This window comes from Amborella trichopoda, chromosome 3 (assembly GCF_054954075.1).
Source record: "Amborella trichopoda isolate Santa Cruz 75 chromosome 3, AtrichopodaSantaCruz75HAP2 v2.0, whole genome shotgun sequence".
Taxonomy (NCBI): Eukaryota; Viridiplantae; Streptophyta; class Magnoliopsida; order Amborellales; family Amborellaceae; genus Amborella; species Amborella trichopoda.
This window is the reverse complement of record NC_142338.1, coordinates 8,391,601-8,409,481: the sequence shown is the minus strand read 5'-3', so window position 1 is coordinate 8,409,481 and position 17,881 is coordinate 8,391,601. Positions and strand designations below refer to the sequence as shown.

Genomic DNA, 17,881 nt, shown 5'->3' with positions numbered 1-17,881 from the left:
TTGAAAATTAAAGGCCCAAACATACGTTATAAGATGCATTATTTCTAAAACTTGAAATATGTTTTTTCTCATGTCTATTCATCTAAATGTCGAGATGATCAATTTGAAGATATTTGGGCATCAAAACAACTTCTTTTGATGAAATTTTTGAGATGAAGTTTAATTTGATTGTTTAGAGCCCCAGCTCTATATAGACTTTTTCTGTTAGGGGTGAGAGAGAGATTTTTTCTCCTTTTTAGTTTTTTTTTTTTCTCCTCTAGTTTTTTCCTCTCCACAAGGCCGTGATTGGACACATTCTCTATTTAAGCGGAAGTGGGTTAGGTGAAAAAGTATTTCTTTATTTAAAGAAGGAAGATGTTTGGATAGAGCTGTACTTAAAATAAGTAAATCCTCACATCAAAACTTACGGAAGATTGTAGCTCTGGGATTAGAAAACCTTAAATCAAAACTTACTGAAGATAGTGGCTTTGGGATTAAAAAACTTTAAAATCGATCATCTCAGTTTGACCATTACGGTTGTAAAAAAAATTAGGATTTCAAACCCTAAAATAGTATATATGATAACACATTATGTAGACCATCTATTTCAACTTAAAAATGAGGGTTTATATATATGCAAGATCTGTAGCATTTTTTGAGTTTTTAATTTTATAATTAATGTTAAAAATTGATTTTAGAACTACTATATAAATTTAAAATACGCAAAATGCTTTCCGAATGAGGGTTCTTGGTGAGACTTTTCTTTGTTTTCATAAGGCCTACGCCTCATAGAAACTGCTTCCTTCCAAGGAATGAAGAGTGCTCCCTCCAATACAATTTACAGTACGGGAAAGTATATACCGCAATCCCTCAGTGGACCAATAAATAATGAGCGTGTATATAATGCTCCCGTGGGAGTATACTGTGAGATTACTTCCTTGGAAAGGAGACAGTTTGGAAAGATATTTTTATCCAAAATTTTGATAACTACCAAAAAATTAGTAGATAATTATATTCAAAATAAAAAATTTGAAATTTCATTTTTGAATAGTTAGATCTTACTCTTAAAAGACACGATGGTTTTAATAAATCTTGAGGCATTATTCAAGCTATAAAGAATGCAAACTGATTTTTTTATTTTTTATTTTTTATGGAGTATTTCGTGTAGGTGTTGAATAGATTATAATATCAAAATTTAAAATTTGAAAAAAATATTCCTAAATTGTATTCTCCCTGAAAAGGTAAATAGACAGTATACTCCCTCGGAAGCTTGAAATCATTTGGCATAAAGAATTGCCCTGTCAGTGGGTAAAGAAAATTCAAACTTCCCCGCTCTGTGTTTGTGAGTAGATATATGACGACGCCTGGGGCCTGGTTTCTCTCTAAACTCTAAACAAGCTTCTTATCCGCATTCTGCAACCAAATTTGAGAAAAAATGGAGCGCTCGATTAATGGAGGAGATTTGAGAGGAAATGAAAGAGTTGAAATTTTGAAGCCTCGCATTGATAAGAGAGAGTTTAGGAGGATTGTTCTCTCGAACTCCTTAGAAGTGCTCCTTATCAGTGATCCAGACACTGACAAGGTCAATTTCCCACCATTAAACCCAATTTCATGAAAATTATGTAGTATTTTCCCTATGTCGATTTCCACGCTCTTATTTTCATTTTTTCTCTTAAAATTGTTTGAGAACTACTTTTTCTTCAAATTTCTTCATTTTTTGGTTAGTTATTCTTTGTGAAGCAATTACTCAGAATAGTTTTCCTTATTCTCTCGTTCTTCCTTTGTTCTTATTATTTTATTTTATTACTGGCTTTGAGTTTGGACGGTAATTTTCTGAAGTTTTTGAGTTTTGATTGTGTATTTGAAATGGGGAGCCCTTGAATAATGATAGGGCTTTTCGAATTTATTTCATAAGAATGAAGTGATTTCTTCTGAAAAACACAATTGGGTTTTATTTTATGGTTGGTTGATTATCAGCTGAAGCTTTGATATATTCATGAAGAGTGAGCACTCTTTGAATTGATTCTCATTGAACTTCCAAAGGAATTTTTTTTTCTTGATTGCTTGTTGTGAATAAAATGTATGGATTATTATGTAGTATTTTGGTCCTGCCTTTGATTATGACTTATTGTTTAATCATTAGCTTTTATAGCTTCTAATATCTATCATTGTCTGAGGAAAATTGGAATGCTGTGTATGGTTCATCATCTGAAGTTTTCACCAAAACATGGAAGGTTATATTTATTGATAATCCCCATGAAATACGCGTAGCATTCATTGGCCTCCTTTTTTAATATAAACTTCTCAAATCCTTTGCAAACACAAATACAAGTATTTGGATAATGGCATGTTAATGAAGGAACTGACATAATTACGAAGGTGCTGTCATAGAATCTTGTAGAACAAGAAAATTGTTGATCACATGTATTGGTCCTTTTGTCCCCTCTTGTTTGCTAACTCTGATCATGCAAAAGAATATATTGATGCTATAACAAGTAATACATATTTCATGGTTGCTATACTGCTGCAAAGAGTACTCCCGTCTCAATTATTGTCCACATTTTGGTTCACTCTTTTGTTCAAATTCCAAATGAAGTGCTTGTGTAGTCTATTGGCTACAAAAATGCCTTATGTGATTTGTTGTGATCTGTCATCTCCTATGTATGCTTTTGACTTGTCATCTCCTATGTATAACTTATTGTTTGTTTTTGTTGATTAGTGTGCTGCTTCAATGGGTGTTAGAGTAGGATCATTTAGTGATCCTGAGGGTCTTGAAGGTTTGGCTCACTTTCTTGGTAAGTGACAGCATGAGTTGAAGATTTGATGTGACTTTGTTCATTACTGCATGTCAATCTTTTAGTATGATTTTTCAGATGCGTGGACACTAGCCAATTTTAATTCCTTTTCTCGAGATTCTGTTTATTGGGTCCTCGATTTGGGGACCTTTCGTTTTTTTGTCTTTGTTTTGGAGATAGTTTGTTAAATATGTGATTGAGATCTGTCACTATTCATTATTTGATAGATGGCTGCCAGCAAAGACCATCTGCTAGTTGTTTTTTCAATATTCTCTTCTTAATGGATAGACAGGAGAAGTTGTTTTGCTGTATTTTTTGCTACCACACTATGTGCATAAGGCCATTCTGTAACAGCTTAATGTCATTCAGTCACATGCTACTGTATATGCAATTGATAAAAAATGGTTTTGTAACTTCATTTGTTCTAATAAAGTTTGGAGGATTTCTTGCATTTTCCCCCACTTGCATTCATCTTTCATCAGTCTGTTTATGTTACTATACTTACGCTGTTTTTGGTTGCCGTCTAAGTGCCATAAAAGTGGCCTTATACATGCGCGCTGTTCAGTGCCAACTTTCTTGCTGCACATATGATCAATATGCCTCCGATTTTGTGCACAATAAGGCACATATCTACAATAGTGCCATTATTTTGGAAACGTGCTCTGCTTCCATCAGAAAGCCTGACTTGTGCAGGCAGCTTATTGGCACATGCAAACAGGACCTTAGTCATTTAAAGTAGTAACATGTTACTATGGATACATGTCACTTCATACTGAAGGTTTGTTGTTATTCTGGAATATCATGGCTAGACTATGTTGAATGCCATCTTTTTACCTGTCCTAATATGAAGTGAAAATCTTAACTCTTTTTCTTAGAATGTAATGTCCTAAGATGAATCACTTATGTTATCAGCTAAGTTGCTAAATCAGATCTCCAAAGTATGATATTAATCTATAGAAATGTGTTCTTGTGTTTAATTACAGAGCATATGTTATTTTATGCCAGTGAGAAGTATCCACAGGAAGATAGCTATTCGAAGTACATAGCAGAGGTACTCTTTAGTATGCCTTCATATGTGTATCAGATTTTTTTTTTATTTGTCTTGAATTCTGGTATGCTAACAGCATTATATAAATATGATCCTTAGACTGTGGTTGACTTTGTTTGCCTCAAGCATAACCCTTTCTTTCTCTATGTGTCATTTTTACTAATTTTTGTGTGCTTGTCCCCCCTTTCAAAGACGGACTCAGCTGAGATCAGCACTTTTTCCAACTGCTCACAAAAATCATACAGATGCATACAATAGTGAATAGAAAACCATAATAAGAAGAATTATGCAGTTTTGAATGGTAAAAATAGGAACAGATTGGTAATTCTAAACCAGTTTCTCAATTCTTTTACATTTGCATTTACATGTTTAAACAAGCAGAATATAGGCATATACAGATTTTCCACTCATAATTCATTCCTTAAATAAAAGTAAGTTATTGGTGTATTCATTCCTTAAATAAAAGTAAGTTATTAGTGTCTTGTTTATATTTATGTTGTCTCAATGCTAATAAGGAACTAATTACTAATAAATGAGTTATTCGGAGTTTCTATGCTATTAAACGATGATAACAGATACCATGGTTTGGAATCACCTTGGGCTTGATTGGTTAAGGTGTTAATATTTGCGAAACCACATCACAAGTTTGATCCTACCATTGAACTTCCAAAAATAAACAAACAGAGACTATGGAAAAATTAAAGTCATCTCTAAAATATGGTGAAGGAACTCTGACAGATGGCCACTACTAAAGGTCTTGAGTAGCTTTTGCGGTATTTTTTTTTCTTTTTCAGTTTAAGACTTTAAGTTTATATCGATCTTGCTTAAAGCTTGGGTGGCGGAGTGCCCAAGGAATCCCTCATTGCCCTACCTTTGAGTTTGGTTGAAGAGCACCAGAAACCACAAAAGTGCTTTTTAGCTTCTAACTGTGAAATAATTCAAAAAATGCTGTATCTCTAGACCTGTCTCAATGGATCTATGGGAATCTGTCTGGGTCTTTTCTTACTCTTCTAATTTTCTTTTTCATTTTATATCACAATTTACTTGGGGCATCGCTGAGCCTTTCTAATCAGTGTCACCATTCTTGATTTGCCATAATGAAATTTAAAACCTTAGTGTGTGAATGTGGTCTATTTGCACTCATGTGCATGATGGTCTTGTAGCACTTTCAAATGTATTGTTGGGTATATTTGAATATTTGATACCATCATCAGTTGTGCTCACATAATGCCTAGAACTACGGGTTTTAGACATCATATTGAGCCATAGCCAGTCAAAGCTCAGGTGAGTCTAGGCATCAATAATTCCTCATAGTCCAAAGTGGACCACATTCCCACTGGAGCCAATATTTCACTATATACTTTCAGTACATGCTCTCATAAGGCCTTTACATGGCCACATAACCCCAACAATTCAAATAGACTATCAATTGGGCTTTGAAGGTAGAGTTTATGCAACATCTTATTTCCAACATCTTCTTCTGATAATTGTTTGGTTTATTTATTTATTTAATTTTTAAAATTCAATATGCAATCTCAACTCAAATCATTTTAGCTTGTGTGTTTTAAACTCATAATATTCAGTTTGAGGCTCTAGATCATATTTCCCTTGTTTGCTTGCAAATAATCATCACACATCTCCTTTTTGCAATACCCATTAAGAATGCTTGTTTCCTTCTTATATCACATTATCTTTAAAATCAAATGGAAAAATGTAATTCTTTATTCTACTATGACTTGCTCTTTGCAAACCATGTTTTTGTGAATTACATGAGTTAAGATGTGGGCGATAGCCCATTGTCTTTTATTGTAATAGTCACTATTTTCTTGAACTGCTAGTTTGACCTTTTTGTTTGATTAACACGACCTGAGAAATGAGAACTTCATCAAATGAAATGCAATACACTGGAGGTATGAACTAGATGTCACCTAAAACATTGGTGGTTATACTTTATAGACCCCTTACCTTGTATATCCCAGTCCCCAGATCATTAATTGATCGATTAGTTAATCGGCCCTCCCTGGCTGGTAATAGAATTTGGTTTCTTGTGGACTTCATCATCTTGTTGTAGTTATTCTTTCAAGAAAGTCTCCCTTAACTTATGAGTGTCATCCTTGGGGCAATGGCCTCAAACATCTTTAGAGGTATTCAAATGGATAACATTAAATTATATTCCTTATGGAAACTATTTTGCTAATAACCCAATCCCAAATGTCCCATTTAGACTGGTTACTTAACCTATCGCCACCTCATATTTGGTGTTTGGGTGCAATGTCCTTGGGCCTCTTTCTGGTCAGTCCTTTTGTTTAACTGGTCTCCTTCACCACAAGGTCAATTACTACTAACAAAATCCTATAAGGCACAACCTGAGAAACAGTCTGCTGTCCAGAAAATATCCCAAAATCTTGCTCACTGATGAATTATGTACTTGAAGAGCACTCCTTTTGTTTTTTGTTTTTTGTTTCTTTTTTTTTTTTTTTTTTTTTTTTTAAATCATGGTTTCAATAAATTGATGAAATATGTAGTTGAAGGGGACTTTTTTTTTTCAATCATTCTTTCAATAATTATACATGATATTCATAATGGTGTTTTTATATATCAGTGTTAGAAAACTCAGTGAGTCCACTCGGGCTCGGCACCTTGCCCACGACCTCCCAACTCAGGGGCTGGGGCCAGATACTGTAGCAACTCGTGCAATTTGCTGCAGAACTCAGGGAGTTCTTTGGCTAACTTGGCAAGTCAAGATCAATAATATTTCTGAAATATAAAGAGTGGAAATCCAATGCCCCTTTTTTCACTTTTCTCTTGGATAGAGCCCAAATTTCATGTTTCTGCTCATTTTCTGCATGATCTGTTAGCTCCGAGGAAAAAAAACTTCAGATTTTACGGATTTGAGAGAGAGAAAAACAATTCAATCTAGGTTTTGGTGTAATTTGGAAAGTTGCGATTTCTTCACAACTATTGGTTGATCTTGCATGAAGGTTGTTTACCAGGCCTATTTTTAGGTTCTTCATCAAATCATAGGCTTGTTTCTTATAAGAAATGATTATAAATCACAGATTTCTACTTTTGTATTTTAGATTTGTTGTTCATCTGAAAATTTCATGAGCTCAGATCAACTAGACCCGGACCTGAACCCCAATCTTGTTTTGGCGGTTTTGGTTTGGGTGTTTAAGCCCACCTTGGAAAGGATTGGAGGCATCAATACCCACAAAAAAAGGCAAAGATTTGAGGATTGGCCTCATAATTTTTTGCAAACTTCATTTTTTAATGTAAATTCATATAATTGATTTTATATAGGTTTTAATGAATTTTTTTATATGCCTAAGTTCAATTTTCCATAATGCGCACTTTTTATATTCCTTTTTTATTTTTTCTGAAAGTTTGTATTTTTTATGATATTCCATTAATTTCTATTTTTTACAATTTTTCCTGCGTTTCTGGCAAACTCAGGGCAAACTCGGCAAGTCAATTGGGATTCGCCCGGCTGACTTGCTCAAGCCAAGGCCCGAGCAAACATTGGCAATCTGCCCATGGATAACAAAATGATAGTTTGTTGACATTTGGGCTGAGTTTCAGTTGATCAATATTGGTGCCTTGTTGCAATGCTTTGATGCTTTGCCTGTAGTAATGATCATTGCAGAGTCTATTATCTCTTTGGCCATGAGCAAAAGTCTGTTTTTTAACCTTGGTATGTTGTGTATATTGTAACCCATGTGGGTAATCATCTGAATCTCCATTACTTTTTGACATGAGAGGTGTTCAGCATGGCGGTTACACAAATGCTTTCACCGATGATGAGCATACAAATTTTCACTTTGATGTTATGACTGAATATTTTGAGGAGGCACTCGATAGGTATGGAAATATTTGGTTATTCTATGATTTATTTTCTAAGCTACCATCTCTACTTCAATTGGCATTTATTGTATTATTTTTTATATCCTTGAACTTGTTACGCTTCTTTGCTGCTTCTATTATTTTTTTTGGGGACGGATGGGACCAGATTTGCTCAGTTCTTTGTCAAACCCTTGATGTCTCCTGATGCCACAATGAGGGAAATTAATGCGGTTGACTCTGGTACTTGATGCACCTTTTGCTGTGAGAATTTCATTGTTTCGCTATCAACGTATATTTATTTTTGTTCTGCATTCTTTTTCTGAGCCTAGTTTTTTCTTATTCAGAGCATCAAAAGAATCTATTGACAGATTATTGCAGAATGGATCAGGTTTGTGTTTTCTTTAATTTCTTTTTATATGAATCTTCTGAAAAGAAATCGGCATATTGCTTATTTGGATGATGTGGTCAGTGATTGAATTCTGAATGTGTTCTTAAGATTCCAGCATTAACCTTAGGAACAGAAGACCATTTGTAGTTCTAGCTTCAAATAAAAATGCAGAGCCCATTAAGGAACTTTATCAAAGTGCGATTAACTGCTTCCAAGGTGTATGAAGAACTGATTTTATTGTTCCTTTTTTCTGATACTTTTTGCTCTATCGATACCTCCACTTCTTAACTATGTGCAGATGCATTCTTGTCAAAATTGTGAATTGGTCCTTAAAACAATCATAAATTTGATCAATAGAATACAATTTCTGTTGGTTTGCACCTTAAGAATTCTGCGCCTTTATATTCCTTAGGCAGCTTTTGTCCCATTCTGTTATGGTTTGGAGCTTCAAAAATTTGTATGTTATTTTTCATTGAGAATGCAAGACACTATATGGGTACTTTCTATATCAGCACAATTATTCCTGTATAACATTTAAGGAGTGCTGCGTTTCCTTCATATCAGATCTGAGCGAAAATGTGGGTGCCTTTCCACTGTCTAATCTTCAGTTTCATGGATGGGACTCTCAACTTTGAGAAGAGATACATTCTCTATAATACTAGAGAACTGATAGAATGATCTTATTAATGACTTAAGCAGTTTACAACTTATATATACAAGGAAGAATAAGGGAAAACCAAAATATCCCTTAAGAGAGGAGTACCCTAAACGGCTGTATTGCCCTCTAATAGTATGCAATAAGATACACTGAGAGTACCCCATACTCTATCTCAGGGTTTGTATACAAAGATCCGTTCAAAATATCCAAATAGACGATTCTTCTCCTTAACCCTCTTTTCTGGTCTAATAGTTACATATTTATGGAACAAAGTGTTAAATACTAGTTTTGTGGATATCTTCTTGTTTTATGTATACTTTAAATTTTCTTGTATTTGGAAATATGTATTTGTACTAGGGCATTTTCATAAAGCTGCTGGCCTAATGTAACACCATTCATAATATAAGGACTCACTATCCTAGGGTTGCCACAATACCCCAATTTTGTTCACACCAGAGCCCAATATGCCTCTTTGTCTTCTCTCCCACATCTTCCTCTTGTTTGTATTCCAGTCGCAAGATTTTGTTAGCATAAGTAAGCTTAACATGGTATCATAACTGGATTATGTATGCTCTCAGTCTAATCAGTTCTAATCAAGATGGCCTATGTTTCCTTCTCTTTGAAGAATCACAATCTCTTCCTCTTCTAACCCTAATATTGCTTTCTTCATCTTTACTCTCTTTCATCATTCTCATCCTTCCTTCTAACACCCTAATCTTTCTATCTCATATTTCCTCCATATCCTTTTACTGGTAGTGGTTCTATTATAACTGGTATTTGGTGATGGGTCCTCCCTTGACATTACACATGTAGATAATGTGATGGAGGGTAAGATTATTCTTATTTTTAAAATTTGTTTTATTTCAATGCTTCACAAAAAAATATTTGTATAATTTCAAAGGTTGTATACTTTAATTTTAGTTTTAGGGTTTATTTTTGGGGTTTTTGAGTTTTGTAAAGATATTAAGGTCTTTTAAATTTTTTTTACCTTATGAGTACTATTCACGAGTACTGTTGAAGGTTACTATTTATGGGTACTGTTCATAGGGGTAGTAAAATTATCATTACAAATTTCGGGTTTTAGTTGGAATTTTTGGATCATTTTAATTATTGTATAATCATTCAATATTTTTGAACATTGAATTATAATATATAAGAGGTATCTGGGGCCTTGAGTGGGTCATTCCACATCATTTTAGAAATTAAAAGCGAAGAAAGAGTTTAGGCTTTTGGAACCCTAGCTTAGCGTATGGGCAAGAAACTATAGGTTTCTTCGACTTGTACTTGTGTTTGGCTTGTTCCTTGTTGATTTTTCTGTTTCCTTCAATTTTCCTTGCATCAATTTGGTATTAGAGCTAGGGTTTTCTTCAACATTGAAGCTTGGAAGTTACAATGGGGTCTAGGGTTTGCTGATTCCAAGTTTTGCCAAATCAACTTGGATCTTGCTAATTTTTACATTTTTTTCTTCTTGATCCTTTACTAAGGGTATATTATTTCGGCAAACCCATTTGGAGAGAAGGGGTCGTGGGAGGTGAGGTTTTGTAGATCCACTTTATGATCCCTTAGATGAAGAAATTAAGGAATTTTAAATGCAAGTTCAACAACTGCTGCAGCAGTTCATGAGTCTCAATAATGAATAAGACGGTGATCTTTTAACCACAGAAGGTCTTATATATAAGCCTTTTCATCGTCACACTCCACGTGGGTAGTCGAGTGATGAGGATAGCAACCATAGACCTAGATGTGGGGTGCATTGTTCTAGGGATGTCGATTTGAAGGTAGATATACCCGATTGTGATAGTAAGCCTCAACCATAGGAGTTTATATATTGGTTAAATACGGTAGAAAGGGTTTTTGATTGTAAGGAGGTATCTAAAATTAAAAAGATAAAAATTGTTTTTATAAAATTGAAAAGAGGTGCCTCGGCATTGGTGGGAACAACTTAGGGCTAGAAGAGAGAGAATGGGAAGTCCAAAATTAATGCATGGGAGAAGATGAAAAAGAAATAAAACGATATATACCTACCTGCAAATTATTTGATGTCCCTCTATCATAAGATCTCTGTTAGGGAGAAAAGAGTGTAGAGGAGTATACTGATGAATTTTATGAATTGATGGCTCGTAGTGATGGTTGAAAGAAAAGAACAGTCCTTAGCTCGCTATGTTGGTGGGGCTGCGAATATCTAGTACAATATGTGGTAGTTTTACATTGGTATTGGATCTTGTGGACCCCACGTCCCACCCATATGTGACTTATGCACATGTGGGAGCTGGGCCCTTGGCCCACCCACATGGGTCCAACTCTAAACTAGGCCTCTACTAAATTATAAAATATTAGTTTTGTCCTTTCTATTTTTTTTATATAGCAAAAAATAAGTTTTTAAAAAATTCTAAATTTTTCTGAAAACTATATATATTTTTGAGGTTCTTAAAAAAAATCTGATTTTTTTCAAAAATACATCCAGTAGTGGATTGGTACCAATGGGTCAAGAAAAATAACTGTTAGGGCACTCCACCTGAGCTAGAAACTGTGATCCACAGCTATCTTCACAAACCAACCCAATAGGACCCATGATCCATAGTCATACGCATGGCTTTTTTTTAGCCCATCAAAGCTGGCCAGTAAACAATGGAACCACGATTCAATAATGTGGATTATAGGTCCGCCTAAAAGCTAGTTAGATGCACGTATCCCTATAGTGCAAGGGGGATGTCTCTATGCACATGCACGTGTCTCTCTACAGGGTTGCTTCCCGGAATGCAATTATCGTATATATATAACTTGCAGAAATCTGTTTAGGATTTTGGGCTGGCTCTCATAGGCCTACAATTGCACACAGGAGACCACAAAGCTTTACTGACCTACAAACCATCCCTGGACATCTCTCCAACCTCCACAAGGGATGACCCTTCATAAACCCTCAACAGTAGTGCCTATGTCAAGGGAAAGGGTTTTGGACATAACTTGATCCATAGACCACCTAACTCTGGGTCAGTCAACCAATCATACAATCCCACTGAAGTCTACAATTCACTATATTATATTTCACACTCTCATAGGCTTTAAAGGCCACAAACCCCAACATGCATCCATGTCCTGGTTCCATAGTTTTTATGATTCATTAAAGGGGAGAGGTTTTATTTGATCAGCCAACAATTTATGTGGATGAGAATAGGTGAGAAAAGCACTGTTATTATCTTATTATATGTGGATGGCGTTATTGTTTGAAGAAGCAAAATGAGGATGATAAATGAAGTGAAGAAGTTCCTCAATGAAAGGTTTCAAATGAAGGACCTAGGAGAATTGAGGTATTTCTTGGGAATTGAAGTGGATCGTTCTATTAATGAGATTCACCTTTCATAGCGAAAACATACTTTAGATATGCTAGAAAAGGCCAATTTGTTGGATTGTAAAACTTGTCGCACTCCAGTAGCTTTAAATAAAACATTATGTGTGGAACTGGGAGGTCCACTGTTAGAGCCAGTGGGCATTACAATAGTTGATTCTTAAATGCCTCGATATTTCATATGCTGTTAATTAGATATGAGTACATGCATGTGCCAACCACTTTACGCATGGAATCATTGAAAACGATTATGAGGTATGTTAGAGGTTCCATTGATATTTTGGTTTGTTGTATAAGAAAAATAAACAAGTGAGTATAGATTTGGGGTCTGTAATTGGATTTTCATTGGCAGGAGATCGTGATTCTTGAAAAACAGTTTCAGGTTATTGTGTTTTTCTGGGAGATAATTTAATATCCTGGAGGAGCAGAAAATAGAAAACGGTTGCTAGATAATGTATGGAAGCGGAATACAAAGCTCTTGTTGGAATGGTGGCCGAGATTACATGGTCTGTTTTCTTATATCTTGGTTGGGTTATAAAGTTGGCAGGTCGTTTATCTACTGTGACAAAAGGTGCTTTAGCAATTGTTGCAAACCCTATATTTCATGATGGGACAAAACAATTGAGATTGATTATCATTTATTCGAGAAAAGATAAAGGCTGAAGAGGCTGGAGGAAAATTCATTGGCACAGAAAATTAAAAGGCATGATTACCTAAGAAGCAAGTCATATATGTTTAAACATGATGTACGACTTGATTATTAGAAGTATTGGAAGGTTTGTTTTGTTGTTGAAAGTTTTGGAAGGTTTTTATGTTGGAAGGTGTTTTTTGTATATTCTTATATTTGGGAATATGTGTTTATATAACGGAATTTTCGTAAAGTTGTTTCCCTAATGTAACACCACTTATATTTATATAAGTATTCATTTTCCTGGGCGCGCCTCTATTGCCCAGGTCTTTTCATGCCAAAATCCTAGTGTACTGCCTCTTTTCTCTCTTGTTTTCTCTCATTTTCCTCATTTTTGTGTTCCAAGTGCAAGACCTTGTCAGCATAAGTAAAGTTAACAGAGCTTGCAGATTGGCATCATCAATTGATCAAGATGTATTGGCAATGGTGCTGATTAATGCACTTTGGGGATCATAAATGAGAGATGGAAATGATATAGTGCATCACTTTTTTTCTTTTGTTTTAATTTGGTATCCTAGGTGTGAAACATGTGACCTCAAATTGTCATGGTGATCACCCTCTAAAAGGGCTACTGGGTGGAACCAAACATAAAAATTTAGAAGTAAATCCTGATATTTCAAGGATTTTGTCTAAACTCTGAAGGTTGTGCCTGCAATTGTTGCCCTGATCTACTATATCTTTTTGATTTGTTATATTTTTGAAGCATTTTGAAATTGCTTCACCATTCTATCTACGGCTGAAGCTATTATCCTATTTGTTGTTTTTGCTGAAACTTAGTCATCCTTTTTTCCTATATATGGTAGATCTGTATGATAGATTGTGGCCTGTGCTGATTAGTACAAGTATTGTGTTATTGCAGCTTGAGAGGCACCTAAGTGCCCGAGATCATCCTTATCACAAATTTGGATGTGGTAATTTCTCAAATCCTTTTTTCGTGTTGTTTTTTAGATTTTTTCTGACTGTTCCTACAAGCCTACTATTGCTGCAAGTTATTTATTATTCAGCTTATGGTGCCATGAAATTCCTATACTCAATGCATGGTCCCCCATCTTTCACTATCGTTTTCTGCTTTTCCTTTTTCTATCTCCTTTCCTTTTGGAGTGGATAAGCTCGTCATCATCTTTGTTGAAAAGTTCCCAATGTAAAAATTGTAAATCTTGCTTCTTGAGAAGGCCCCAGATTGTCTCAAGTCTGCCCTTGTACAATATATGTTGATAGGGTTGATGGATTTCATGAATGTGGACTAGCCATCTAATGGTCTAATTCTCCTAAACTGTGGATTGTTTCCATGAGTTTCTTCAAAATCTTAACAGAATATAGGATGAGCGCTGTCCTTTATGATTTCCTCTTGGACAATGTTTGTAGTGCTTTTTCTGTCTAGGATGGTTCAGGAACACTGTACTTAAGGGGGTTTCTTGGCTTGGTTGTGGGAAAGGTGTTTCTGGGAATGTGAGAATATGAAGTTGAATGTCGAGAAATGTCTCACTGAAGTTATTCATAACCCAAATGACTATATAAAAATATTTACTGAGGAGAATTGACAAATATAATCCCGTTATGATGTACATAGCACAATATGTCCTTCAACAAATAAAAAATGAGACTCAATGCATTTACATTATAAGCAACATAGAAACTTAACATTTACACTCTCAGACTGATGGGCTTAGAAAGAGAGAATTAGTTTTCTAACAAGATAATTAGGTCTCTCTCTCTTCATGGTCTTGGCAATTCGGGGGGGGGGGGGAGGGATGTGTGTGTGGGAGAGAGAGAGAGAGAGAGGTGGGGGGGCTGTCAAATGGGTCAGATCGACCTGACTCAGCTCCGTGTCTGGGCTGGTTATACTAGACCTAGGTTCAGTTCTGACCTAAGCAAACTCTCATTGGGTCGGGTGAGATCCAAGTCCGACCCTATCCGATCCAACATTTTTACATGTAATATAAAATTCATTTGTAGATAATATACTATTTTTTTTTGTTTTTTTTTATGTCTTGGTTCTTGAACCTGACCTGGCCATGACCTGCAGGTCGGGTCCATTCCAATTGATAGGGACTCCCCCCCCCCCCGGTTTATAGCTATAGAGAGAGAGAGAGAGAGAGAGAGAGAGAGACCCGTGAAGTTTTACTATTACATAAAAAAAATGATACTTTTATTTTTAGGAAGAATGAAACCCCTAGGTAAAATTTAAAGTAAAAAAAAAATTTCATGAAGAATGGCATTTCTTAATAACGGAAGACTGCATTCCGAGATGGAAACATGTATATAAAATAGACATGCTATTGGGCACTCTTCAGTTGTGTCCTATCTATTTCTAGAAGCTTCGACACATGTCTCTAAGCCACCCGTGTCATCACGTGGTTAGACCACCAAACACATGTCCATGTTTCATAGGCTAATCATTATGAGTTCATGACTACCAGCTCTATAGCTGCTTTGGTCAAGAGATCAAGCTTGGAAAAGGCCTTGTTCAAATATGCAACGCACATAGGAATGATTTGTTGTGTGCCTGGGAAATGAGGCCTGTGAGGTAATGGAACAAACTAGCTGATCACATAGATTACATAAGCAATTTCTGTGTAAGTCATGGGTTGTTTTTGCTACTAATATTGTTACTGAATCCTCTTTCCCTATTTGATCTAGAACCACTTGTAGCGGATTTGTTACATACCCCTTATACCTTGTGCACCAAACTCAATGGATCCTGGCCTCCTACCGCAATGCACCTTAGCTCTTCCACCTTGGGGATGCTGGTTATGTCTTCCAATCTACCGAGTGGTCCAGCAAGCCGCAAGAGATCTTATGTGCATGTCCAATGTGACAGGGAGTTGATGCTTCAGGTTGCACACTTGGATATCCTCTTCTGTCAGGAGTTCGGACTTTGTTCCTTTCACAAACCAAGTTTCAAAAATTGCTGCGTGTGCTCCAAAATTTGGGCCTCGTCTTCCACCTTCAAGTGAACAATATTTATTAATGGTCCTTTATCTTCCTGGTTTTAACTGTGCATACTTTCAAATTTTGCAGGAAGAAACTGACCTTGAAACCAAAGAAGAAAAACATACCATACACTAGGAGAAGTTGCGGCCACGTCCCCATGTAGGTGCTCGAAAAAACAACCAAATCAGCAAACCAGATTTTGTTGAGGGTCACCCCCTAGGACTCCGTACACCCCACGAAATCTCCACGGTTTGATGATATACCTTCTAGACTACAAGTTCCCTTCCTTCCACTTAGCTTTGGGTGACAAGGTTGCAGATAGCATGTTCTAGGTTGTAGACACTTCTTCCCTGCAAGGTATCTCACGCAAAGAACTACTGGAAGAATTCTCAATGTTTCGTAGAATGTTCAAAAAGCGTAGGAGGGTGCTTAGGCACTTTGGCGGCCAGGCGCGCGCCCAGTAACAGGGGAACCACCCTCAAAACAAAAAGGATTAAGGAATTCTTAGGGCAGGGTTTTAGGACTTAGGGAGTTTTTAGGGCAATTTTAGAGCCCCAAACCCTCATGAAAAAGAGAAAACATAATATTACAGTCATAAAACAAATTTACGGATACAAAGACTCAAAGAGATTGTAAGAAAGTAAAATGCTTGAAATCCCAAATGTCATAGTAGAAAACTAGAAGTCTAAATATAAAACACAAAGTCAGCAAGGCAAAAACAAAAAACAAAAAACAAATACATGTGACATGTCACCACCCCAATTCTCTAATGTTAAGCAAACAACTCTTATGTTATCACCATGCAGGGTATTCATGTGGATCCAAAGGAGCATCTAATGATGATGATGCCATGCCATCAACATCAGAGTCGTCGCTCTCAACATTTTGGCTGTCATCCCTCGTCTCATCTGAATCTGCTTCTTTCTCTTCATCCTCCCCTCTTGATGTCATCACCCTCTTCCTCTTCTTCGCCATTGCTTTCCCTTGCTGGGCCTTCTCCTTTGCCTTCATTTGGCTTTGAGATTGAGCTTGAGTGGTACACAGAGGGGGCATTGCTGTCTTAGCAGGCTCACGAACCTGGCCCTAGGTCAAGCCCTCTCCAGGGAATTCCTTATCATCATTGGCATCAACCAGCCTCTCTCATGTGTAATCAATATCAACAGCTTCAATAGCCTCCGTTTCATTGTGCTCCAGCTGTCAATGGCGCTCTTGCAACTTCTGATTATACCGAACAAAGACTAGGTCGTTCAGTTGCTTTTGCTTTAGTTGCTATTGCTCTAGTCGCTTTTGCTCTAGTTTGTTCCTCTTCTTTGTATGCACCTAATAAAAAAAACTCACTTAGTTACTAACTTATTATGTTACTATGTATACGTACTACTAACTAACTAAGTAAGTACACATGGAATTAACTATTAACTATAAAGAAGTAATATTACCATTTAAAAGGTGCTGAAGTTGTGCTCATATCTAGAGAAGCTGCAAGTCGGATTTAGTATTTTCATGGCCATTTGCCTTAAATGCGGGGTGCGTCGCCCATGGCCCATCCACCATGAACCTATTTCATGTAAATGTAAAATGTAGTAATTTAGTAAATTAGGTACTGGGTAATTGAAATTAAATACTCAAATCATAAAATCAAATTGAGAAAGTTCTAAACTTGCTAGGAGGAATCATGGACCTCTGTTAGACTGCCATCGCCATACCTAGAGACCTAGTAGCGAGCCTATAGAAATCTACCTTCATCATTACCTTGTTTTGTACTTCAAGATCAGGGTTGAGCTTTACATTACATTGGTTGAATGCATCCATGATCTCAGGCTTGCTATGTACCTCAGGATTTGTGTGAAAAGTGAGCAGGGTTAAGGTAGTATCCTGCTTAGTGTTGGGACCTCTCAAGCTGGCAGTTCCATTTTTCTTAACTAATTTTCAAAAAATATTCATACTTCTTTTCATCATGCCCCAAAAATCTCTTGATTTCTTCCTTTGCATTCTCCATGTCTTTATAGATATGCCCCATAATAGGTTTCTTTCAGCATCAATCATCTTGAGAACCTTTACTAAAGGGTGAAAGGCATACAAGGCATATTGGACACCTTGTTCCAAAATCTTAAGTCCATGATAATATGCATATCAACTTGTTCATCAGCTATTCTGGACCACTTGGACTTGGTCCAATCCTCAGATACAAACATGAATCTCAACTTT

The 17,881-nt window shown here is 36.1% G+C and overlaps 1 protein-coding gene across 5 annotated transcripts in view; it reads left to right on the top strand.

Moving 5' to 3' along the window:
- Nucleotides 1-1,312: 1,312 nt before the first annotated feature.
- LOC18428917 (insulin-degrading enzyme-like 1, peroxisomal) overlaps nucleotides 1,313-17,881 on the top strand; it is a 69,339-nt gene continuing 52,770 nt past the window's right edge. For 2 of the 5 annotated variants that reach the window (XR_016052952.1, XM_088863217.1), the window contains exons 1-7: nucleotides 1,315-1,561; nucleotides 2,699-2,774; nucleotides 3,758-3,825; nucleotides 7,589-7,680; nucleotides 7,829-7,902; nucleotides 8,007-8,050; nucleotides 13,602-13,653. Coding sequence is in view for 4 of the 5 variants with exons in the window: in XM_088863217.1 (XP_088719343.1) it covers nucleotides 1,415-1,561; nucleotides 2,699-2,774; nucleotides 3,758-3,825; nucleotides 7,589-7,680; nucleotides 7,829-7,902; nucleotides 8,007-8,050; nucleotides 13,602-13,653 (553 nt within the window). In the remaining variant the exon portion in view is untranslated. Of the gene's footprint in view, nucleotides 1,562-2,698; nucleotides 2,775-3,757; nucleotides 3,826-7,580; nucleotides 7,681-7,828; nucleotides 7,903-8,006; nucleotides 8,051-13,601; nucleotides 13,654-17,881 lie in introns of all 5 variants that reach the window. The other 3 variants (XM_088863216.1, XM_088863218.1, XM_006838213.4) reach the window with 2 other exon arrangements.